Source organism: Typopeltis vanoorti, chromosome 23 (genome assembly GCF_054136105.1).
Source record: "Typopeltis vanoorti isolate ZY-2024b chromosome 23, IOZ_Tvanoo_1.0, whole genome shotgun sequence".
NCBI lineage: Eukaryota > Metazoa > Arthropoda > Arachnida > Uropygi > Thelyphonidae > Typopeltis > Typopeltis vanoorti.
In genome coordinates, this window is record NC_143571.1 from 87,418,201 (window position 1) to 87,443,676 (window position 25,476).

General features: G+C 36.6%; 1 protein-coding gene across 2 annotated transcripts in view; it reads left to right on the forward strand.

Moving 5' to 3' along the window:
* Nucleotides 1-25,476, forward strand: part of LOC150094045 (uncharacterized) — a 1,005,660-nt gene that overhangs the window by 567,860 nt on the left and 412,324 nt on the right. For both annotated transcript variants that reach the window (XM_090412663.1, XM_090412664.1), the window contains exons 22-23: nt 5,018-5,268; nt 17,763-17,812. In XM_090412663.1, the coding sequence (XP_090268789.1) occupies nt 5,018-5,268; nt 17,763-17,812 (301 nt within the window). The remainder of the gene's footprint in view (nt 1-5,017; nt 5,269-17,762; nt 17,813-25,476) is intronic.

The following is a 25,476-nucleotide window of genomic DNA, read 5'->3' on the forward strand; positions in this document are numbered from 1 at the left end:
TTGAGCAAAAACCAAGTTTGTGTGTTGGATCACTCACCGTATTCACCTGATTTAACACCCTGTGACTTCTTTCTCTTCCCCTATCTTCATTTGCTATGAAAGGAAAGTAATACGACACCATTGAAAATGTTCAAGTGGCAGTAACCACTACTCTCGACAGTATCTCAAAAACCACTATAAAAAACTCATTTAATTAATTAATTGACCATGCCAAACGCTGTATCGAAGCTGAGGGAGAATATATCGATTGAAATAAATTATTTGAATAATTATAATTGGCCTGTGTTTTATTTTCTATCAAAAGTTCGGTTTCTTTTTGGACAGAGGGTGTAAAAGCATTTTACCAAACTGCCTAAAAAAAAAAGATCTACAGCCAGTGTTGTACTCCCAACAATGATTGAAGAGAATACGAGAGAAAAATATCACTGCTACTCCACGACTATTCGACTTATAGGCCCCCTCACTTCAGATCCTACCAGTAGTCAAATAAAAACGCTTAATGCCCTTATAGAAAAAATATCGATATGGGATGAAGATAAAAAGAAAACACTAAAGACCTCCTTCAGGCGCCCACCGAGATTATACGGTCTTCCAAAAGTACATAAGCCAGGAATTCCATTAAGACTGGTTGTAGACTGTATAGGTTATCTCACTTACAAAATATCAAAATTTCTGTCAAATTTACTCACTTCTTCAACTAGAAAAACTGCTACATATGTAAAAAATTCTGTGGTCTTCAGAAATAAAATTTCTGATCTGCATCTAGACGATTCGGGGATTATGATTAGTGTAGATGTTGTTTTGCTATTTACGAATCTTCCATTGGCAGACAGCATAGAATTACTACACCAAGAATTTCCTCCAGACATTGTCAAATTATTTGAATTTGTAATAAAGTCCGGTTATTTTTCCTTCAAAAACCAGTTATACCAACAAATCGAAGGGACAGCAATGGGTAATCCAATATCTCCTGCTATTGCCAACTACTTCATGGAGCATTTCGAACAGCGTATCTTTGACAACATTACACCCAGACCTAACATTTGGTTCAGATGTGCGGACGACATTTTTGCCATATGGAAGGGCACCTCAGAAGAACTACAGCAGTTTCTCTCAATAATTAATGCACTTCATCCAAGGATCCAGTTCACCCTAGAAGTAAATAAGCAATTAGCCTTTCTAGATTAGCCTTTCTAGACCTCTTGATTCTTCGCCAACCAGATAGTTATCTACAATTCACAATCTATAGGAAAGAGAGTCATACAGGCCAGTACATCCATGCTGAATCACATCGCCATCCAAGCCAAAAGGCAGGTACTATAAAAACACTAGTTCATAGAGCCAACTCCTTTTGTTCTTCAGAAGAACTTTTACAAAAAGAATTACAGTATATTAATTCCTCCTTCATTTTTATAGCCTTATAGCCAATAATTCTTATAGCCAATGGCTATAAGAAGTCCTTTATAAAAAGAGCTTTAAGTAGTCGTGCTCCAGCATCCTCTTTAAGTATAGAAGAACCTACATGTATACCTATCCCGTATGTACAAGGGGTTAGTGAACGCATAGCTAAGGTTCTAAAAACACTAAATATCTGTGTGGCTTTTCGACCCATCAGAAAAATCTCCACATTCCTAATGTCTCCAAAGGACAAGCTCCCACATCTCAGCTATCCAGGTGTTTACCAGATTCCCTGCTCGTGTGGATTATCATATTTTGGACAAACAGGAAGATCTGCTCAGGTCCAGTTAGAAGAACACCAGTCGTACATCCAGTACCTTGAACCTGAACAGTCTGGAATTGCAAAACATGCCATCAACACCAGACATAGAGTTAAGTGGAACAAAATAAAAGTCATTCACAAAAGTCAGTTCCTAATGGAACGACTATACAAAGATATATATGAAACATTACTTCACTCCCCTAACCTAAACAGATCCGATGGTCTACATCTTTCCCCCCTTGTGGGAGATAGTACTTTATAAAGCAGCAAATCTTTCCTAACATATAATTGTATACAGATATATATACAGGGTGTTCGGGATAAATTTGACATATTTATAATTAATTATATTTTTCCGTAAGTTACATGTATTAACACACACTTCTCTTCATTTAAAAGTTTGGACCCTTCTTCATTCATATACAAGATGTCAGAAAGGATGGATAGCTGGAACCCACCTGAATCATGGAAGAGAATAACTTGTATCATGATGATTCGTGCCCGCCATCAAAATAAGGATATTACGACTGCTGCCCAATGCTCCCTGAATACAGTAAAAACAATCAGGCATGAACTAGAGACTTGCAATGGTGACTACGAGGATGTAGCAAGAAGAAAGATCCCTAGCAGACGATCTGATTGCGTTCGTACAGCAGAATTCCTCGCAAATCTGCAGGAACAGGTGTTGAAGAACCCTGGCATTGGAATTCGGGCTTTGTTCGTGGAGTTGCTAACTGTAGTCAAGCCCTGGATAACAAGGGTAGCCAATGGTAGGCCGTATGTATGGCAGCAGGATTCGGCCCCTTGCCACACCTCTGGGAAAAGTCAAAAATGGTTGTCTGAAAATTTCTACGACTTCACCAGTCCAAATGTTTGGCCTCCAAACTCCCCAGACCTTAACCCCATGGATTATTTTGTATGGGGCGCAGTTGAAAAAGACACCAATCGCACTTCCAGTAATACAAAAGCCCAGTTAATGGATAAAATTAAAACAGTTTTTGCAGCCCTTCCCAGGGAGACCGTAGCATCAGCTTGTTCGAGGTTCCGAAGCAGAATTGAAGCTGTGATCGATGCTAATGGTGGTTATTTTGAGTAAATCTTGTTGATAGTATTGTAATTAACTCTGCCTGTAATGTTTTTTTGTCAATTCATTAAATTTAATAGATACAAAGAAGATTTTCTTTTTCCTTACGAAACTGTCAGATTTATCCCAAACACCCTCTATATATTTATAAAAATAAAAAATAATAAAAAAAAATAAAAAAATTTTAAATTATTTAGTTATTTAATTATTAAATAATTATTTAATAATTAAATAACTAAATTAAAATTAAATAAATTTAGGAAATTTAACCTTAGATTTTTTTTTTTAAACTTTAGCTACTTAGGTGGTGCTTTGTGAATTTAACAGTTATTGTTTAATTAGTCTTGTACCTGTACTGATGATGCCTGTGATACTCAGGTGAAAATTCTACGAATAAAGAGTAATTTACGTGAGTTGATTCCATTATTATAATAGTTAGTAATATGTCTACTCACGGTATTTAATTACTGAAACTTGCTGGCCATGTAGATTTCTCACGAACACTATGTGAGGCTCATGTTGGTGCATTGTCTATCCGTATGGTAGTATGAGATGCATTCCCAGTAGTCGTGTAATCCATATAAGTTATTGGTATTTTAGTGTGGCCAGCTTGCCATTCCTCTGCCATACCCTTTGGTCCACAGATCGTTATTCTTAATTCGGAGCAACCCGTCAGGGCTTCTCTTATCTCTCACCCAAGAGTAGGTAGGAGTTTGGTCTCCCCTAGGAGACCAAACTCCTAACTACTTTATACATTAAATAAGTAAAAATGGAATTATAAAGAACAAAATAATTATTACATCAAAATGTGAGCATTAAAAGATTGGTAAAAAAAAATATATTTAGAAATGCTGTGCAATCTACAACCAAATGTTGCCATAACATTTCTAATTTTGTCTTTTAGAAGTGGCTTCAGCATAATGCTACTATGATTACAATGATGTAGTACACTTCAAAGCTTTTCTAATGTTACATTAAAGATACCAAGAAATTATATACTTGGTTTAATCCTTTATCCAAGTGTAAGCTTGCATAAAGCTTGGAAATATAACTGATTATATTACATCATTAGAACATTACCTGTCCTAATGATGCACCTGAAATATAATCAAGACTGCAATGTTTAATTTTTATTTAATGATTTAATGATTACAATGATGTAGTACACTTCAAATCTTTTCTAATGTTACATTAAAGATACCAAGAAATTATATACTTGGTTTAATCCTTTATCCAAGTGTAAGCTTGGATAAAGCTTGGAAATATAACTGATTATATTACATCATTAGGACATCACCTATCCTAATGATGCACCTGAAATATAATCAGGACTGGGGCAACTCATATATAGCAGCTAATGACTTCACATCACTTGCCTTAGTATCCCATAATGCAAAGCACATATCCTTACAGGTATGTATAATGCTATGCATCACTTGCCATAATGCACAGCATTATGGCAAGTGATGTGAAGTCATTAGCTTCTATATATGGGTTACCCCAGTCTTGATTATATTTCAGATGCAAACTTTGTTTTGCTTACACCTGGATAAAGGATTAAACCAAGTGGAAAAACTTCCATTTTGTAATATACGTTATGTCTTGCATATCATCAGATCTTCATTGTCCACACCACAGGTTTGAAATTCAATGTACGTGGTGGGTGTGAACATTGTTAGGTTATCAATGTTTTAGATACCTAGTGTGAGAACTGCTGTCCTTTACTGGTGGGTTAAAAAATTTGAGATTTGGTCCTTAGAGTATGGTTTCCAAATTATCTACCCAATAGCTTACTTGTGATAATACTAATATATGTTTACAACCATTCGTGGGTGAAATTAACATTAAAAAAAAAAGAAATTACAGTGTCTTTAATTTTGTTTGTATGGTTACTCCTAAATTAGTGGAAGATGCAGCAAGAATCAAGTGACAGGTTGAATCTGTGCTATGTTAACAAATGGATATCACAATGAACTGTTCACCACAATTTAAAAATCTCACATTCCAGACTGTAAGTCTGGAATGGTACTGTAATGATATTGTTTATGCAAATTATAATTCATAATATTTGTTACTGCTATGTCTTAATGATTATTTCAATAAATATTTGAATTTGATACAAAGGAAACTATAGCTCAGATTGTCATTAAAATGAGTATCTTCATTTAATTGCTTAAATGGTTGCATTTTTACCACCCCCCCTCACAAATTAGGTTTGAGAAAAGACAAGAATTACGTGAAATGCGTAAAAAAAGACGGGAAACAATGTTTCCTAGAAATTCAGTTTCTGAAGAAACTGAGTGTGTTCCAGATAAAATAACTGAAAGTGGCAATCAAAAGGAAAGTTGGGAAAGTAATATGACTTATAATAAAAAGGCTGAAAATGACATTACCTGTCTTAATGATGAAATCTCTAGTAAAGAATATACTCCCGCATCATGTAATCAATTCCCATCATATTCAGGTTAGTAGAGAAACGTAGTTAATTGTTATTTAAAAAAAACATTAATTATAATGCTTTTATAAGTGCTTTGAAATGAAGAGCAACTTCCATCTCCTTCATGATAACATTTCTGTTTATAGGTATCATTTCTGGAAATATTCTCATGTTACTCCTCTAAGTCAATATTATTTTTATGGCTATTTAGCCTATTTAAACAAAATTAGGCTAAATAGTCATAAAAAGAATGTTTCTTTTTGTTTTAGTTCCAGATCATCATCATCATCATAGGATGCAATGTGCCACCACAGTGTTTCCATGCAGCATGAACCATGGACATCTGGAAAGGGGAAGTTCTGGTAGTCTTGCAATACTTTGGCTGCTTCTTCGGCAAGACATGTCCCATCCAGGACCATGGCTAGTAACCTTGCCTGCAATGATCAGCAGCGTTGCAGTAAGTCTCTTATCCGTTGTTTGGGGATAGGGCTTGTTGCAGTGCTGGTTAGCTTCCAAGCATATTTATTTGCTTTCTTAAATAGTGGACATCCATTTCTGTTTCCGTGGTGAGTGGGGAATCTCTAACCCAAAACCAAAAACTTCCTTTGAGCATGAATCTTTCATCCTCAAATATTTCATATGCCCTCACAAATCCCTAACCAAGTATAGATACCATAGATGCTTCATTTGATACCCAGAAATTTTTATATCCTTATATCCCGAAATAAGAAACAAAAGGCATCTGACACACATAAATATATCAGCATTTTTCATCATTCATACAACAGGTCAAAAGCCAATACAAAAAATGGTACTCATCTTTATTGAAGATGGTTTAGAAGGATTGGCATGATCTCCCAAAATAATTAAAACTCTGCATTCTGGTGATGTTCTTTTTGAAACTTCATGTCAACGACATAAACAGCAAAGCTGCTGTGAGCAACATCGTGGGGGGGATAGCAATTTCAGTAATACCTCATAGAATACTCAACTATCTTAAATATGATGATATAAGAATGGGATATCCTTGATGTTCCAAATGAGGAGATGTGTCCAGAGCTTAAAGATAAAAGAGTAACAGATATCAGATGCATCATCATATGTGAGAATTATCAACTGGTTCCAACAAGAAACCAGTATCGGGATGTAAAGTGAACTAGCCAGCTACCACAAATAAATCTTATTATGTTGGGAAGGTGGCAGTTAAGAAAATATCAAGGGTGACACAAAACTTATCTTAAATGATCCAATAATTTCTGCATACTTGAACTTTATGATTGCTAATTCTTCTCTTTAGAGCACATTAATGCTTGATCTATTACAGTCTCATCCCTGAAACAACTTCTAAAATAGCTCACTCAATGAGAATCCTTTTCAAGAAATTTATGGCAAGAGCATCACTAAAAGAAAAACCTCTAGACACCCCACAGAAAAAAGAAATCAGTATTTTTATATCCAATGAATTTTAAACTATAACAGAAGAATATGACAATTTTTAGAATGGAACTCTTATGGATTCCAACAAAATATTGATTATATCAAGGCTTCTGCATTAATACAAACAGTGAAGTTTGTATTAATGCAGAAGGCATTTAAAACCCAGTGAACATCCTTCCTTAAGGCATTTTACTACTATAATTCAAATTGAGATAGACTTGTTCCAGGAGGAGTTTCTTTCCTAGTGGGCAGTCATCTACAACTGGACAGATGGTTGTCCAACTTTTCTCCTGTCCTTTAATTACTCTATACAAATCCTAAATCTGCCCAACCTTATAATACTGCTGTCACATATGGGAGTGGTACACCTAAAATCTCTAAAAATTCTCTATGATGTTCAGATAAGGACAGATCAGTGTTGAATAATGACACGTCTCTCATAGACTTTCTTCAGCAACTGTCTCACAGATAATAAAACATTTTGCATTGTGTCTTTTCTATAGATTTGTCACAGCTGCATATAAGAAGGTTCTTGACTATAGATTTATAGATTGATGGTTAGTATATATAATGAAGAGGAAGGGTGAAAGCACACTTCCCTGGGGTATACCATTTCTCTGGATGTGCATCTGCTCTTTTTTTTCTTGAAATTCAACAAAGAATGAAATGAAAGTACAGATATTTCGTACTGAAAATAACTTACATCATCAGTGCGTAGAAACAAGCAAATCAAAGAAATGGAAATACAAGGTACATACAGCAGTCGGTGGTTTACCAATTAAAAACTTGCCGCATGCTAGAAATTAATATTAATAAATAATATTATTTAAGTTAACGGATATTACATCCCATATTGTTTCATAGCCGAATAAGAAACTCGAAGAGTTTCATGCCGAATAAGAAACTCGAAGAGTTTCATGCCGAATATAGAAACTATATAAAGTTCGGCGAGTCCAAGCGTAAGCAAATACCTGGATAGTGCAACATCTGACCCATTTGGTGGTGCTACACTGAGGCAACTCATAGTAAGGGTGAAGCAAGCTCCGATCACTATTCTTGGTATTTACCCATAATGTGAAACCCAGTTCCTAGGAGCTGTATTACTGTTCTACATTATGAGAGAAGGTCACTACCCAGACCGGTTTTAACCTTTATTGAGGTCTCATCAGTGATTAGGTAGAATGGGAGTTCACGTCTTTCATCATTGGCCTTTGGAGTATAAAGATTGCTGAGGGTCAGCAGGTAGTAATAGGGGAAGTTAAAGAAAGGTAGAGTATGATAGTAAGAGATAATAAAGAGGCCTCAGTCAACCTGTTTAGCTATGTAACCAAGAGGTTATGGCTAAACGGTCCGTACATGTCATCTCTTCTCATCTGTTCTAAAAAAAAAAAAAACTTTAAACGTACTTTACTTTACCCCGTAGCTTAAACTAGATTAAACCGGGTGTCTGAAGATGTCATCTCCTAACACGTATTGCCCTATATAAAAAAAAACGTGACTTAAATTAAACCAGGTGTCTGTAGACTTCTCTTGTTCCTACAAGAAAGAGAAACAGAAAACAATTTAAACTTAAATTATATAGGATTGAATTTTGGAACTTGACTAATTAGCTTAGTGCCAAATTAAAGGGATCCATTGTTTTGAAGGGCGACTGAGGGGAGAAAATCTCCTGACGTCTGTTCTTTACGGTTTACACTGTAACATATCTGAAATAAAACTTTAAAAAAAAGGAAAATAAAAAAAAAAATATTAATTAATTCTGGAGTTGGTCTGAGGAAAAGAAACCTGATATGACTTTGAAAGAAATTAATGGAACTTCAAATGAAACTCCCAAAATAAAAAGCGATTGACAGAGTGGGGGGAAGAACCTGGCCCGAGTGATGCAGCCCACAAGGAGCTGCACCGCCTCGATGTAAGCCTTTGCAGCTCGGGTTCTCAGGTCTACCCCCTCCTTTGTGGACTAATAATCATAAACCTGTTGGGGCAAGTGAAAAAAATTATAATTTTTTTTTTTTTTCCCCTACCCCCTCCTGAGTGAACTAACTCAATTTTCCTAGCTGTCGTAACCTTTGGAAGTATTTACGTCCAAACCACTCAGTGTCTTCTTTGATCTCTGACTCTGTTAACTTTCTCAAAGTTCTGCAGAAGTACTTACTCTCAACCTCTGTCAGGCCCAGATGACCCATTACCTGGTTGGGCATGGCCGTGGCAATGTCCTCGATATAGATATCCTTCCATTTCATACTTATAATTCCTTTCTGAAGAAGGAACGTTGGCCCATCTTCTCTGCACATTGTTAAGAATACGCTGTCTGTGGATTCGATGGGTCCACTCCATTTCTTTATTATTGCAGTCCCATTTTTAAACATATTTTCACCCATAACTAGTTTGATTTCTTCTACAGAAATTTCATCAGCTTTTGATTCTTCCGATGAGGTTGTGTTACCTTGTTTTGATTTTTTAATGTTCCCTTCTTCAGGGCTTCGTGACCACTTTTGTGTACCTTCTTCTTTAGTGGTTTCCATTTCTTCCTCTGCTTCATTTTCCTTCTCTGTATCTAAAGTGGTAGTTTCTTGTTGGTTGTGTTCCTTTATTTCTTCCACTGCGGTTTCTGGAGTGGTGGCTTGATCCTTGGCTGTTTCTTCTTCCTCTGTTCTTTCTTTGCTGGTCGTTTCTGCATTCTTAGTTATGGTTTGGGAAGTCTTCCCTTCCCATTCTGTGTCATTAATATTTACTGCTGGTGTTACTGTGGCTGGCGTGATAGCACCTCCCATCCTTTCTGCCTGGTTTCTGGATGGGCAGGTGTCTACTTTGTGATCCATGGTGCCACATTTAAGGCAAGCTGATTCGCATTGTTCTAATGCATGGCCTGCTTTAAGGCAATTTTTATAGATGAAGGCGCCACACCTGAAGCATTGCTTCTTTACACCAGGGTAATTAACCATTGCCCTGGCTGATCCTAAAAAAACGAAGTTGGGGAGGGGTGTTTTCATCTCCATGGAGATGAAAACCTCCCCTGATTTCCAATCTGGGATGTCCATGTCGTTGGATATTTTTACTTCTCTAACTGTTCCCCATTTGGAGAAGTACTTTTTTATCATTTCATCTCCTTTCTCCGAATATTGTAGGGGAAACCTACCTATTTTAATGGTCTTGAGGATACTCCCAACCATGGAAGGATAAAGTTTTTCCCCGGCACATTGAACTCCTTGACAGAGTTTAGATCGCGTTCCTTCATTTTTGATGACAATCTGAAATCGTCCCTCCCCCATAAGGGGTAAATCCAGAACTGTTTTCCGACTGCACACAATCTATCAGGGCTTTTGCGAATGTGCTCTTATCAATTTTCATGTTAACCTCAAACCCGAGGGTTTTTACTCGCGGTAAGAATACCACCATCAAATAAAAGAAAGGGAGGTTTCCCTACTATATAGTATATACCATATACCACGAGCCAAGATAGGAACAAAAAACCCGGAATAATAATAAATATATATATATATATATATATATATATATATTACTAATCCAGGCAGGATAATTCTTGAAGGGAAACTTCAGGATGATCATACAGCAGGGCTGGAACTGGAAATCGAAGCTCTCTTTCACAGTCGCGGGAAACTGGCGGACTGGAACTGGAAGGTGAAAGTGTAAGGTAGACCTAGTAATACCAAATTTGTAGCAAACAGAACTTACATACTACATACTATGAAACATGGGATGTAATATCCCTTAACTTAAATAAGTTCATGTCGCCAAATTGAAGCCTTTGGCTCTTCATATAATTAATAATTTATTACGACACCTCCTTGGCTATTCTCATAGTAGTGTATGTAAGTTCTGTTTGCTACAAACTTGGTATTACTAGGTCTACCTACTCACTGATGAGACCTCAATAAAGGTTGAAACCGGTCTGGGTATTGACCTTCTCTCATAATGTAGAACAGTAATACAGCTCCTAGGAACTGGGTTTCACATTATGGGTAAATACCAAGAATAGTGATCGGAGCTTGCTTCACCCTTACTATGAGTTGCCTCAATGTAGCACCACCAAATGGGTCAGATGTTGCACTTTCCAGGTATTTGCTTACACTTGGACTCGCCGAACTTTATATAGTTTCTATATTCGGCATGAAACTCTTTGAGTTTCTTATTTGGCTATGAAACAATATGGGATGTAATATCCCTTAACTTAAATAAGTTCATGTCGCCGAATTGAAGCCTTTGGCTCTTCATATAATTAATAAATAATGTTATTTATTAATATTAAATTTTATTAAATTAAAATATTATTAAAAACTATTTTTGATGGTTACATAAGTTAAGAATCTCCCAAACTTTTGAGAGAGAGAGAGAGAGACAATCGTTCCGATTCAAATTTGGCTGATGTAAAAGAGCTTCGCAACTTTCTTTTAAAAAGCATTCATATTCAAACCTGCATCTATGGAGAAGACGAGCTTTATCCCACTGGATGTTATGTTTAGTGTCAATACTATGTTGTGCCAGACCATACTTTTGAGGTTTCATGTATTCAACATAATACTGATGCTCAGTGATAATTGTTTTCCACAGAATGACCTGTTTGGCCAAAGTATTTTTAAAAGCAAATTTCCTCCATGTAATTTATCTAGGGCTGAAACCTGTGCACTATTTTCATTAAAAAAAATAGCAATATATCTATTTCGAAAGCAGATAAAGAAAAAGCAGTAGTGGTAATGGAACAGGCTGACTGTGAGAAAAAAATAGACTGCCTTTTACAGGATACCTCCGCCTTTCAAGAAATCAATTATAACCGTACAAAAATGCAAATTAAACAATTAAATATGCTGCTTGATGAAGTTGTCAGTTGGGATCAAAATACTGGACAAGTTGTGCACTCATTTTTGGAAGAACTTATTTATATGGCCTCCCAAAAATTCATAAAGAAGGTTATCCAATAAGACCCAACATGAATTATATTGACACTACCACCTAAAAAATTGCTAAATTTATGTCACGTTTATTAACTGTCCATATTGGATAATCCACATCATTCATCAAGAATTCCACACATTTTCTTGAGAAAATTGAGGATATTCAAATACAAGAATCGGATCTGTTAGTCAGCATCAACATTGTTTCCCACTTTACCAACATTCCATTATATGACACTGTTAATTTACTATATGATGATTAGTCTCCTGATATTGCAATGATTTTTGAATGTGTTATACAATCAGGATATTTCAGCTGGAAAAACAAGATCTATAGACAAGTTGAAGGCACTGCGATGGATAGCCCTCTGTCTCTGCCTTTGGCACACTATTTTCTGAACCCATCTGGAAGATACCCTGTTCTTGTCCATTCATCCCCAGCCCTTTCATTGGTATCATTATGTTGATGTCTTTGCTATTTGGCTTCATTCTGAAAATGAACTTACCACTTTCCTACAACAGATCACTAACCTTCACCCACACATTCAGTTCACCATGGAAAAAGAAAAGGCTGATAGTTTACCATTCTTGGACATCCATTTTACATGCATATCCTCCAGTCATTTATCAACCAGTGTTTATTGAAAACCTATCTTCACTGGTAGATACATCTGCCAATGAAGGTAGATTTTCGATTAAACCTCATGCCAGTATGTGGGTGAGAGCCTATCATTGTTCTTCTGGACACTTGCTAACACTACAACTTATGTGGCAGAGGCTTATAAAATCAAAGCCACTTCTTAAACAGTACATGAACAACAGACACAGAGATATCCTTTTCACAGATGAGAAGATTTTCACCACTAATGAGTTGTTAAACTGCAAAACGATCGGGTATATGCGCCGGGTTGCTGCACAGCACCCAGGATTAAAAGAGGTAGTCATCATCCCCCATCACTGGTGTTTTAGTGTGGGGGTGATGTATTGGAAGAGGTTTATCCGAGTTGTATTTCTGCAAGAAAGGGGTCAAAACCTCCATCAAAGTGTATCAAGACACCGTGCTGGAACCTGCAGTACAGCTGAACAACACCTTGTTTCACAGTAGGGAAGTGGATCTTCCAACAGGACTCAGTCCTACACGAGGCGAGGACCACATAACAGTGGTTGGAGGCAAATGTGCCCAACTACATACCATTTGATTGGCCATCTGGAAGTAGTGATATGAATCCATTGGACTTGGAATTGTGGTCAGAGCTTGAGAGCGTAGCCTGCAAGAAATGAGACCCCAGCCTGAAGGTGAATTTGGAGCGAGCATTGGCTGTGTTTCCATTGGATGTTGTGCATGCCGCCATCAATATGTGACCTTGCCAACTTCAGGCATGCATGAAGGAGGACATTTTAAACATTGAGTACTGCTATATGTATGTTATACATGTGGTTTATATGTGCTGTTCAAGTCGTAACAGTATTTATGGCAAGAGTAGGTAGTTAATAGTTGGTTCTGTGTAAAATAACCTTTGGAACAAAACAGAATGCCTAGTTTCCATGTGAGACTGGAGGTAAACATTACTTCAAGTAGAGAATTCTGATCTTGTCTAACGATTTTTGTGTTAATGAGGGTAAGGTGAGCTGAGATTTCTGCATTTGAAAAGGCATTGGACGTGACAAGGTAGACCTTGCCCCAATGAAGAATAGTGTGACGATCAATGTTTAAGGTACTGAATGTAGATGATCTTGTGGCCTGGGATGTCAGAGTGCTCCATGGTTTGTCGAATGAGTAGGATGAGTGGATAGTACTACTGTCATCATCAAAACTGTGGATAGGATTAGTGGTGATTGCGATTAGGGCATTTATTAACAAGAGAAAGAGAATAGGTGATAGGACAGAGCCTTGAGGTATACTCCAACAGTGGTGGTGAAGCTCAAAGAGAGGGTGCCATCTACCATGACTCGCATAAAATGACCACAGAGAAAAGCTGGCTTCCCAATTACAGAGGATGGCAGGGAGATCAAGGGATGGTGATTTGTTAAGCAGGTCACGATGCCACACATGATCGAAGGCTTTGGAAATGTAAAGGGCAACAGCACAAGTTTCTCTGAACCTTTCCATGGAACGTGTCCACTGGGGGACCCGTTCCATGGAAAGGTTCATGGAACGTGTCCACTGGGGGTTGACATAAGCTGAGTTCAGCTGTGGATCTCGAATGGCAGAATCTATACTGGTGATATCTGATTAATTGGTGAGTCTTTAAGTATTGCAGGAGGTGGTTATTGATGACTTTCTCCATTATTTTGGAAAGGACTCAGGTATAATGACAATTGATTGGTAGTTTGATTATTGATTTTTAGGAATAGGATGGATATGAGATTGCTTCCATGCATTGGAATAAGTAATAGATATGTATAATAGATTGTAGAAGTGATGCAAGACAGGTGTTAATTCTGAAGCACAGTGTTTGAGAACAATTGGAGAGATGCTGTCAGGACAAAAAGACTTTTTTTGTATCCAAGTTTTTTTTAGTACTTTCATAATTTCTTTTTGTCAGAAAACTAAAGCAAGCATATGGTGCTTGGATTCCGGTATGGTAGGAGGTGATTTCCCTTGTTTGTGAATGTGAGAGTTTAAGGAAAAGAGTAATGCCAGAGGTCAGCTTTATGTTTTGGTGAAATAACAGTGGTGCCATCAGGATAAGAGAGAGAGAGAGGTGGAAGTGAAAGAGAGCAGAAGTTGCATTCAATGGCCTTAATGAGGACCCAGAAGTCACAGCTTCCATATGGACAGGAGGTAAGTTTTTGCTATCGACCTGTATGAAGTCAGATTTGTATCGTTGATGACTTATTTCATATGTTGCATGCTTTGGTGTAGGCAAAGTATGAAGCGGGAGTTCATACTTGAAGTGAGCCACTTGCAGTAAGTTAAATTTTTTTCTCTGACTGCTTTGGTACACTTTTGGTTGAACCAGGGCTTGGAAAGCAGATGAAGATTATACCTTGCATTGGGGATGAAGGTCTTCATGCCAGTGAGAATGATTTCTGTAACTTGTTCACAGCAAGTGTTAGTGTCAGATGAGTGGAAACAATAACCAAGGAAAGGAGGAGTAGAAATTTTAGAGGTCATCCCAGTTCGCTGCTTTGTAGTGCCAGAGGACATAAAGTGGGGAGTGGTTGAGGGAGGGACATTCCATTAGAGAGAGAGGAGATTTGTACAGGATTGTGGTCAGAGTTACTGAGAGGAGAGGTGACCTCTACCCTGTATCTGGAAGGACAACTCATCAAAAAAAGAGCCAGAGTATTTGGAAAGTGAAGCAAGTTATCAGGAATTTGAGTAGGTAGATGTACGATTTGTGTTAGGTCGTTACTTATGCAAAGACTTCTTTATCTAAGGATTTTAAGGATTCTTTCATCAAAACAAAAATAAAAGGTTTAAAAGTTATGGTATCTCTAACTCTTCCAGTACCGAAGAAATAACTTGCATTCTTATCCCTTATGTTCATGGCATTACCGAATGCAAATCAAAAGCTTTAAAACTACTGAAGCAAGAAAGGTGGAGAAACATTTACACCTTTCTTGCTTCTCCTATGGACAAGCTTCCACCTCTCAGTTATCCAGGCATCTACCAGATTCCTTCTCTTTCTTGTGGGTTATCTTGTTTTGGATGTACCGGAAGATCTGCTTTTATTCATTTAGAAGAGCACAAGTCTTATTAAATATCATGAGCCTGAACAGTCCAGATTGATCGAGCATGCTTTCAAATAAATTCTATGTTTAGTGTTGAGAGCATGCTCGAAAGACAATAGTCCTTCATTAAAGTCATTTCTTCATAGAATGTCTTTATGAAGAAATGTATGAATCTTTATTTCATTGTCCTAACTTAAACAGATCTGATTGTCTACCTCTATCCCCTTTGTGGAAGATAATACTTTTTAAATCTGCTAATCTATCCTAACTTTATTTTGTTCATGTATATATTTATATAATTTTTCTTAATAAGTTAGGAAATTATTCATCTTATTTAGTTATCTAGAATAACTAAATTGAATTGGCACTTTTTAGGATTGTCTGTTATTGTTTAATTGCTATTTTGTGATCCAGTACTAATGATGCCTGTGATACTTATGCAAATAATTTACAGTAATGAAGCTTTTTATATGAGTTTTTCTTCGTTTTTAGAATTCTTTTGAAGGAAGTTATTAATTTCTTTATAATGATTTTAGTTAAGATACATCTGTACTATTGTACATAGATTTCATTTACCTTGGTGTCTTCTTTGGGAATGCAGAGTAGTGGAAAGGATCCAGAAATGGATGACAAAACTGGTGACTAGCCTGTGAAGCACTATGACAGTAATTTGAATTCTCGTAAGCTAGTTTAGATGATATGCAGAGAAGAGTAGATATCATAGAGAAATATTTCTTATAGAAAGGCTAATATGCTGGTTAAACATGATAATTAATACTTAAGGAATTGACAGCGTACACTAGAAATATAAATTAAATCAACTTTAATATATACTTTCCGATATTTCGGCAACGTCCCATTGCCATCTTCATGGGAACTTAAGATAAAGACATGTGCACGCAAGTACTACTCCTCTCCTTCCTAAAACACTTAAACAACCAACACCCTAGAATCAAGTTCACCCTGGAAAAAGAGGAAAACAATAGCCTCCTCTTCTTAGGCACACTAGTCACCCGGCAACCTGATAGTACCTTGGTTTTCTCAGTTTTTAGAAAACCCACCCATACAGGCAGATACATTCACCAACAATTCCCCTCCCCATTCAACAGGGCTAAACTAATCTGTTCAAATGACCAAGCCCTAACCACTGAACTAAATCACATCCTTAACACTTTCTCAGCCAATGGCTACCCCCCCCCCCCAAAAAAAAAAATCCAAAAAATACTAAAACCAGATATCCACTCCCCCTTCACAAAAAAAGATTACTCTAAATCCATCACCATTCCCTACATCCGAGGCACCTCGGAAAAAATCAACAAAATCCTTAAAAAAACATGACTTGACCAATTGTTACAGACCATATAAAAAATTGGCATCCCTTATCCGCTCCACTAAAAACCAACCACTTCCCCTTGACATACCTAGTGTATACCAGGTCCCTTGCAGCTGTAAATTGTCCTACTTTGGCCATACAGGCACGACAGCAAATATCAGAATCTCAGAACACAAGGACTACATCCGATTTCATCAGTACAGCCACTCTGGGCTTGCAGACCATGCTCTGGATACTCGCCACAGAATAAGGTGGAAGAAAGCCACAGTAATACACAGCAGCAAGTTCAAATATGAAAGACTATTCATGGAATCAGCTTCAGCCCTTAGGAACATGCCAAATCTCAACAAATTTGTATGCATGAGACTGCCCCCCCAAATTTGGGAAACATACAGCAGAAGAACTTCAGCCCAAAGGCCAAGAACCCCTAATATGGCCTGCCAGGGGGCACCATCAGGACTTTAGGAAAATGGTAGCTTCCTCGCTTTGTTTCTCATTTGCTGTTATGTAGTACTTGTGTGCACGTGTCTTTATCTTAAGTTCCCATGAAGATGGCAACGTGATGTTGCCGAAATATCGGAAAGTATATATTAAAGTTGATTTAATTTATATTTCTAGTGTACGCTATCAATTCCTTAAGTATTAATTATCATAGAGAAATATGTTCTTAAAATTGTTTTTTAGAATAGATGCTAAAAAGATTTTTTAATATATTACTGGACAAGAGGGTTCAAATATTACACAACTGATCCCTGTGTATTGCGAAGAATATGGTTTGCATGAAGTTTTTTTGTTTGAAGAGTGGTGAAAGAGGGAAAATAGGGTGGCAGAAGAGTTTCTGAGTGCTGTGAATAAATTATAGAAAGACATGATAGGCATTCTGTGGATAATGGTTAGTGCAATGACTTTGGACTCAGTTGGAGATGCCTTATAATTATAAAAAGAAGGAGAAAAGGATGATAAAATTGCATAAGAGTTGGAGGAGGGTGAAATCACTCAACATAAAGGCCGTTAAATTATTTGTTAGTTACCATATTTGTTAATTTATACTAACTTAAATTGCTAAGTTACAATAACAGAATATTAAAATGGAAAACACTATTTTTACTATAATAGAAGAAGAAGAAATTGTAAACTGTTTTTATTTCTTCCCTTTGCAGTAAATTCAGAACCTTTTTATATTTTGAAAAAGGAGGATGAAGATTGTAAGGTATGTTTATTTTAGTATTAATGTTTTAGGTACAAACAGTGAAATATTATTTGTACAGTCTCAGTATTATCAAGATGGAATGGAGAAATACACACATGTGGGTTGATGTGCATGTGTATTTTCGCATGTGTATTGTGAAAAACATGGTTTATTTTATTTTTAACCAACATGTAATTGACAGAACAGTGGTAGAAAATTAATCAAGATGAATGCAATTAGTGATACATATTAATACTAGAGATAGAAAAAAGCCATCAAAACCTGAAATACAGAAATGCAGTTGGAGGAGATGATATTCAAACAAAAATGCTCATGTATAATAGTTTTGCTCATGTATAAAAGTCTTCTGTATTATGCAGAAGACCTGGTAAGAATGTTGAATTCTGCATAATTGGAGTAAAACTCTAGTTTCCTGTCTATAAAAAAGGGAATAAAGCTGAACATGAGAAGTACAGCGGAATTTTTCTACTATGTTCCAGGTAAGATTTATGCAAGCATTCTTGAAAAGAGGATGAAAAAAATTGTGTAAGAGAAACTTAGAGTAGAAGAAGCCTGGGTTTAGACCAAATAAAGGTTATCAGGAACAGATTTTCACTTTACATTGTTAACAAATCATGGGAATATTATTATTATTGTACAGTCATCTCAATGAAGTCTAAAGACTCATCATGGAGACTCAAACTATCCACACAATCTATCATACCTCCACTTGAACCAGTTAACAAACAAAGCACTAACAACTGACACTGGCAACCAATTCCATTCATTCAGTAGGGGTATGATGACTTGTAAGTCATCATACCCCCTACTAATCATACCTTTATTCAACTTTCAGGTTTTGACCTCTTGTTCTGCAACCTCTAGCCAAGTGCTGAAACATTTTCCCTGCTTCAGCCCTAAAACACCCTTTAAGTAACTTAAATGTTTCATTTCTATCATATCTCCTCTTTTTTGCCTATCAACCAACTTCTGCAGTCCACACACCCTCAATCTATCCTAATAGGGAACATTCCACAGACTACTCACCATCTTTTTCGCTCACCTCTAAATCCTCTCCACCATTTCCTCGTCCCCAAGAAACCCAGAAGACCAGGCCTGAGCACAATAATCCAGATGTGGATGTATCAATGCCTTATAAAGAGGACTAACAACTTTCTTATCTCTGCTTGTTAGTGTGTTTGACAATAGCCAAATATAGGTAGGTTGATTGGTAGAGCCTCTGCTACTAATGTAGCAGAGGCTCTACCAATCTCTTATGAAAAAAAAAAAGTTAAGCAAGTTTGAGTGCGATTAGTAGCTGGAAGGGGATCAATCATTCAATGCTGTTGGCACACTCTCTCTCGATGAGTCTTTGGACTCCCTGAATATGTCACATAATAATAATAATAACTACCTTATGTTCTCAAACTTCAATTCTCTGTCTACCACTGCTGCCACCCCTAAACCCTAGCTTCATCTATTTCCTGGAATAGAGTACCATCAGTGTGGTATTCAGCTTGTAATCAATTTATCCCAAAATACATAACTTTTTGTTTCTCCACATTAAATTGATACCCATTATCTTGTGCCCATAATTGTTTAAATCATTATTGAAACTCTCCACATTGACTACCTAATTTTGCATCATCAGCAAATAACTGAATATTTTCTTTCAGGTATTTCCTATATAATTTATGTACAAATTAAACAGTGGTCCTCTAGCACTGAACCATGCAGCACACTGCTAGTCATCTGTTTTTGCCTGAATTCTACTTCTCCATTGATCACTTTTTGGTATCTGTCCAGCACCACATTCTATCCATCAGTGGCTTTAACAGATGGCTTTAACTTGGACGGCTATGGGCACTTAAGTGCCCATAGCCGTCCAAGTATCCTTGGATTTCCTAACCATAATACAAGGATAAGGCAGTTACCCCTGTGTCTCAAAGTATTCTTCTCTGTAAATTGCATGTGTTCTACTGGCTGGTTTGTCTGTTTTGAGGGACAAAAAACCTGTTTCCAGGGGGAAAAAACCTCTACCTCTGATGAGACCAGGTAACTCACTCTTATCCACATTACCAGTGTCATATCCATCCCCGTTTGTTCTAATTTGCATAACAGATTTCCATATGGTATTCTGTCTAATGTCTTTGCAAAATCCAGCAGAATCATCATGTAGCCATTTCCTTCATCCAACTCAGCTGTCACTCTGTTATAAAAGTTAGTAACTTACTAAGGCATGACTGATCCTTCACAAAGCCATGTTGCTGCTCATAGTATGTCACATTCTTATCCACCCATTCTTGAATTCTCTTTTTTTGACCAATTTTTCCAATACTTTTACCACTCCTGAGATACTGATTGGCCTATAATTTGCTACTACAGTCTTAGAACCTCTCTTATGCAAAGGAATTATTTTGGCCTCTTTCTACTTCCTTGGAACTCTACCAGAACCGAGACTTAAATTAAAGAGCCTAGTCAGAGGCATTGCCAGTTTCCTTGCACATTCCCACAAGATGCAAGCTTATATCCCATCTAATTCCACAGCTGTATTTACATTGAGATTCTTTGATATCCTTAGAACTTTCATTTCATCCACATCGATATCTGTGACATGTCACAGCATTGATCTCACTTGTATGATATACCTTTGCAAACTGGTTACTCAGTAAATTGTTAGATCCTGAATGGAGAGCTTTACAAGTAAATTCTTTATTCAGGATTTAACATAATAACCTACTACTAATTAAGGAGATATCTGCACATCAGCTAATAATTATGAAGTATTGTTTTATGTTTTGTAATAATGTGTAGTCCATGTGTGCCGTATAGTGAGAGTTATTGTTAGGTTATTTGTAATTTCCAAGTAAGCTGTCTAGTACATTGCAAAATTCTGAGAAAAATTATAAGTAGTAATCTGGAATTATCACGTATAATCTGTACGAGTCAAGCGTAGCGATGGAGGCTATACCTACCCGGAAAAATGATGTCAGAGCGGCTACCTAGAATAATGTAACCTGACATGCTAGGGAGAGTGTAGGATCACCCAAAGGGCATGAATGATGGGGTTCGTGGGTGAAAACCACATCGAATAGAGGGTGCCCGAAGAGGGCAAATAAAAGATGAAGCACGCCGTTTTAGGAGGCTTTTTGACCTTCTGATCTTCGGGGTGCCGGATTCGAGTTTTAGGGGGAGTTTGTCGGAGGATTCGTGAGAGAGTGGTGGGCCGACTGCAGTAATGACAGATGGCAGGTTCTTTTCTGGAGCATGCTTGAAGATTTTCAAGCAGAGCTGATCGCAATACGACGGCCTATGTGGAATTGAGCCTTAGCAGAATGTCCCATTGGAGAAAGTTTCCTGCGTAGCGGTAGACAGCATGCAACAGTCAGAAACGAAAAAAAAAGCATAGTACATCGCCAGGCGCAAAGACAGCCGAAGAATAGACAGTAAGATAATCCAGACCTACATGAGATGGCGGCATGAAATCTGAAAAGATCTGGTAATGTAAGAGTTTTCGTTCTATGTTAAAATTCGTTTAGAAGAACAAGAAATTTGTGTGCACTGTAACTAAAGGACACTAGTAGAGAACTTTTAGTGAGAATTTGACTGAATTAATTAAGCCCTTGTGGAACAAAGAAGAGTTGTTAATAGGCAGTAATTTGTGAATGGCTAGACTTGCTTAAATGAAATTTAGAATTAAGAGTATTGATAGAGTATTAATGAAAGTGTTCAATGCATATTCTGTGAATAACTTCTGAAAGAAATTATTTAGTAGTAGTATTATGCTTAAACCTAATCTTATCCTTTCATAATTGAAGGATTTAACTTGCGTTGATTGATTGTGATTTAGTATAACCCTTAACTTAGAGTGATTTTGATCCATTGAGTATTTTAACTTACATAGCTGTAAATGTTTTATGTTTTTCCAATAAACATGTTTTGTACCTTTTACCTGAGTATATGCCTGATTAAGAATTCAAACCACCACTTATAAAATAGAACCTTTTGGCAGGAAGGAATTTAGATATAATTGCTTAAGTGAGATTCGGTCTACGACTGCTAACTGAATCTGCACAGCACTAGCGTGAGATAAAATATTGTGTGTATCCTTTTGAATTTTGAATTATTTCCCTGAACAAGAGTCTCTTCTGTTATAGGATATTGGCTGGCGCAGCAAAATATAAATTTTGCCAATAACCGAAGAGGAAATAAATCTGAATTAATATTTTAGGGGCACGACAGTAGATTAGAAGGAGAGTTATTATAGAGGTAGAACAAGATATAATATAGAGAAAGCAGCGACATAACAATAGAGTAGCCGGTAGGATTTTGATTGTATAAGGTTTTAAGTAAGCAAAAGGATAGATTTAAGAAACAGTAAATTAATGTAAGATAAGATTAAACTGAAGATTTAACAATAAACAGACTATTTAACAAAAAGAAAATACAATTTAACAAAATCAACTGTTTTATCTGCACTTATTAAGGTTATTCTTCCTATTACTTGCCATATAACGAAAGAACTCTTTGGGATTTCCTTTGGCCTGTACGGCTAGTTTCTTCTCATAATCTGATTTTGCCTTCCTTACCACTGGTCACCTTTCTCCTTATATATTTTCTACAATAATTTATTTCTCCTTGAATAGATCAACAATTGAACAGGTAAAACAATTCAACTATTTAGGAACAGTAATAATAGAGCACTTGGATACCATGACCACTATTAAACATAGAATATAGACTGCATGGTCATCATATAATAAGCTAGGTAAAATCGGGAAAAATAATAAAATCTCCAAACCTCTAAAAATAAAATTATATAATGCAATTATAATACCCATCGTGCTATATGCTTTGCTTCAGAAACTTGGACACTCAAGAAGACAGAGATATGAAAAACTGGAGACTTTCGAGATGAAATGTCTCAGAAAAATACATAAAACAAAATGGACAGAAAAGAAAAATAAATGAAACTGTAAGACAAGACCTAAAATATACAAACTCGTTAATTGAAAAGATCAAAAGAAGACAACTTCAGTGGTACAGACATGTCGAGAGAATGCCATCAAAAAAGACTACCCAACCTCGCTCTTTATACAAGAATAAAAGAAAAAAAAGGAAGACCAAAAACTAAATGGATAACAACAATAAAGGTCAACTCTGGATTACAAACATATAGGCAGCTCACCAGCTACACAAGAAACCGAGACTCCTGGAGGTTGTTGTGGAAAGATGGAAGACTCAACCTGTCCCCGACAGAAGAGGACAGTAAGTAAATAAGTAAGTAATAATTTATTTTTTTGCAGCTCATGCTTAATGATACTACTCATCTATCTGACTCCTACTTGATTTACTCTCCTTACCGTAGGTATACAATTTAATATTACTTCCTCTCAATGACCCTTAACTATTTCATGTATTCCATTAACATCCTTCCCTTGTAGGACTTTATGTCATGGCACAGATTCAAGAATCCTTCTAAGCTTGTCATAATCACCTGCCTTCTTGACAGAATGTTCCTCATGCTTTGCAATCTGCCAAGTCAAGACTGTGTGGTCACTTTCCCCAATCAGAAGTAATGTGGCCACCTTGGTTATGAATAGCTCTTCTGATCCTGTGACCAAATCCAGTACTCTCGCACCCCTAATTTCCTCCATCATGTTGCTTCAAGTAGGTGTATAAATGCTATTTCCTTCCAGCCATCTGCTCTTTCTTCCTTCCAATCTGTATCTCCTTAGTTGAAGTCCCTCATATTAATCACTTGACCTGCATTCGTACTAATTTGCTAATGCATCTCTTTCCCAATCATCCCTGGAAACCCCAGGCCTATATTATAATAGTGATCTGTACTTAAGTTTTGTAGGTCTGGAAAAGATATAAGAAGGTTCTCAGAGGAAAGTCTGTACTTAAGTTATAAATAATTAGAGTTGAAGAAAGCACAGAAAGATGGTTTAATATATAACCAATTGTAAGGTATTGTTGAGATTCAAGAATGTGTGAGCAGAGTAATCTAAGACAGTATGGTGACTTAAACAGAAAGGGAGAAGAAAGGTTAGGCAAAGAGGTTTTTGATACCAAGATGTCAGAAAGAGTAAGGGAAAGAGTATGATCTAGGTGGATTGATGTAGACATAAGTGCCCCAGGAGACAGAGGTATAACATATGACAATCTTAAAGTGCACAAATGATGTCTAATTTGAATAAATATTGTTGAACCATGTAGCACTATCATAATATCCTGTATAACTTTCTTTAAAGGTACGTATCATGATGGAAATAGATGATGACATAATTTGTACCCAGAAAATACATTTATAGTTCAGTACTTAGTGAATATACATCCATGAACAACGAATAATTGAATTCATATTAGGATATTATAAAGCAATTATAAATTTCTCATAAGAATTAATGTTATATAGTTTGTATTTTAACTTGTTTAACATATATTCTGAATTTATGCATAGGAAAGACTATATGTTAAGAAACATTTCTGAAAAGGATCATAGATATATACAAAATGATATATACAGGGTGTTCGGGATAAATTTGACATATTTATAATTAATTATATTTTTCCGTAAGTTACATGTATTAACACACACTTCTCTTCATTTAAAAGTTTGGACCCTTCTTCATTCATATACAAGATGTCAGAAAAGATGGATAGCTGGAACCCACCTGAATCATGGAAGAGAATAACTTGTATCATGATGATTCGTGCCCGCCATCAAAATAAGGATATTACGACTGCTGCCCAATGCTCCCTGAATACAGTAAAAACAATCAGGCATGAACTAGAGACTTGCAATGGTGACTACGAGGATGTAGCAAGAAGAAAGATCCCTAGCAGACGATCTGATTGCGTTCGTACAGCAGAATTCCTCGCAAATCTGCAGGAACAGGTGTTGAAGAACCCTGGCATTGGAATTCGGGCTTTGTTCGTGGAGTTGCTAACTGTAGTCAAGCCCTGGATAACAAGGGTAGCCAATGGTAGGCCGTATGTATGGCAGCAGGATTCGGCCCCTTGCCACACCTCTGGGAAAAGTCAAAAATGGTTGTCTGAAAATTTCTACGACTTCACCAGTCCAAATGTTTGGCCTCCAAACTCCCCAGACCTTAACCCCATGGATTATTTTGTATGGGGCGCAGTTGAAAAAGACACCAATCGCACTTCCAGTAATACAAAAGCCCAGTTAATGGATAAAATTAAAACAGTTTTTGCGGCCCTTCCCAGGGAGACTGTAGCATCAGCTTGTTCGAGGTTCCGAAGCAGAATTGAAGCTGTGATCGATGCTAATGGTGGTTATTTTGAGTAAATCTTGTTGATAGTATTGTAATTAACTCTGCCTGTAATGTTTTTTTGTCAATTCATTAAATTTAATAGATACAAAGAAGATTTTCTTTTTCCTTACGAAACTGTCAAATTTATCCCGAACACCCTGTATATATATATATATATATACACAGCAATCCCTCGATTAATGTGCCTAATGCGTTCTTTAAAACAGGTGCACTAATCGAATATAATAACCTATAGGAAAAAGTATAATTCGTTCCTCAAATTTCTTTTTTGATACTTAATTTTTTTTATAAACAAATTAGGGTATGTCTTAGGGCCTAGTTAAAGGAAAACCATGAAGCTGAAAGACAATAAAATATATTCAGAATATAAATTTATTATTC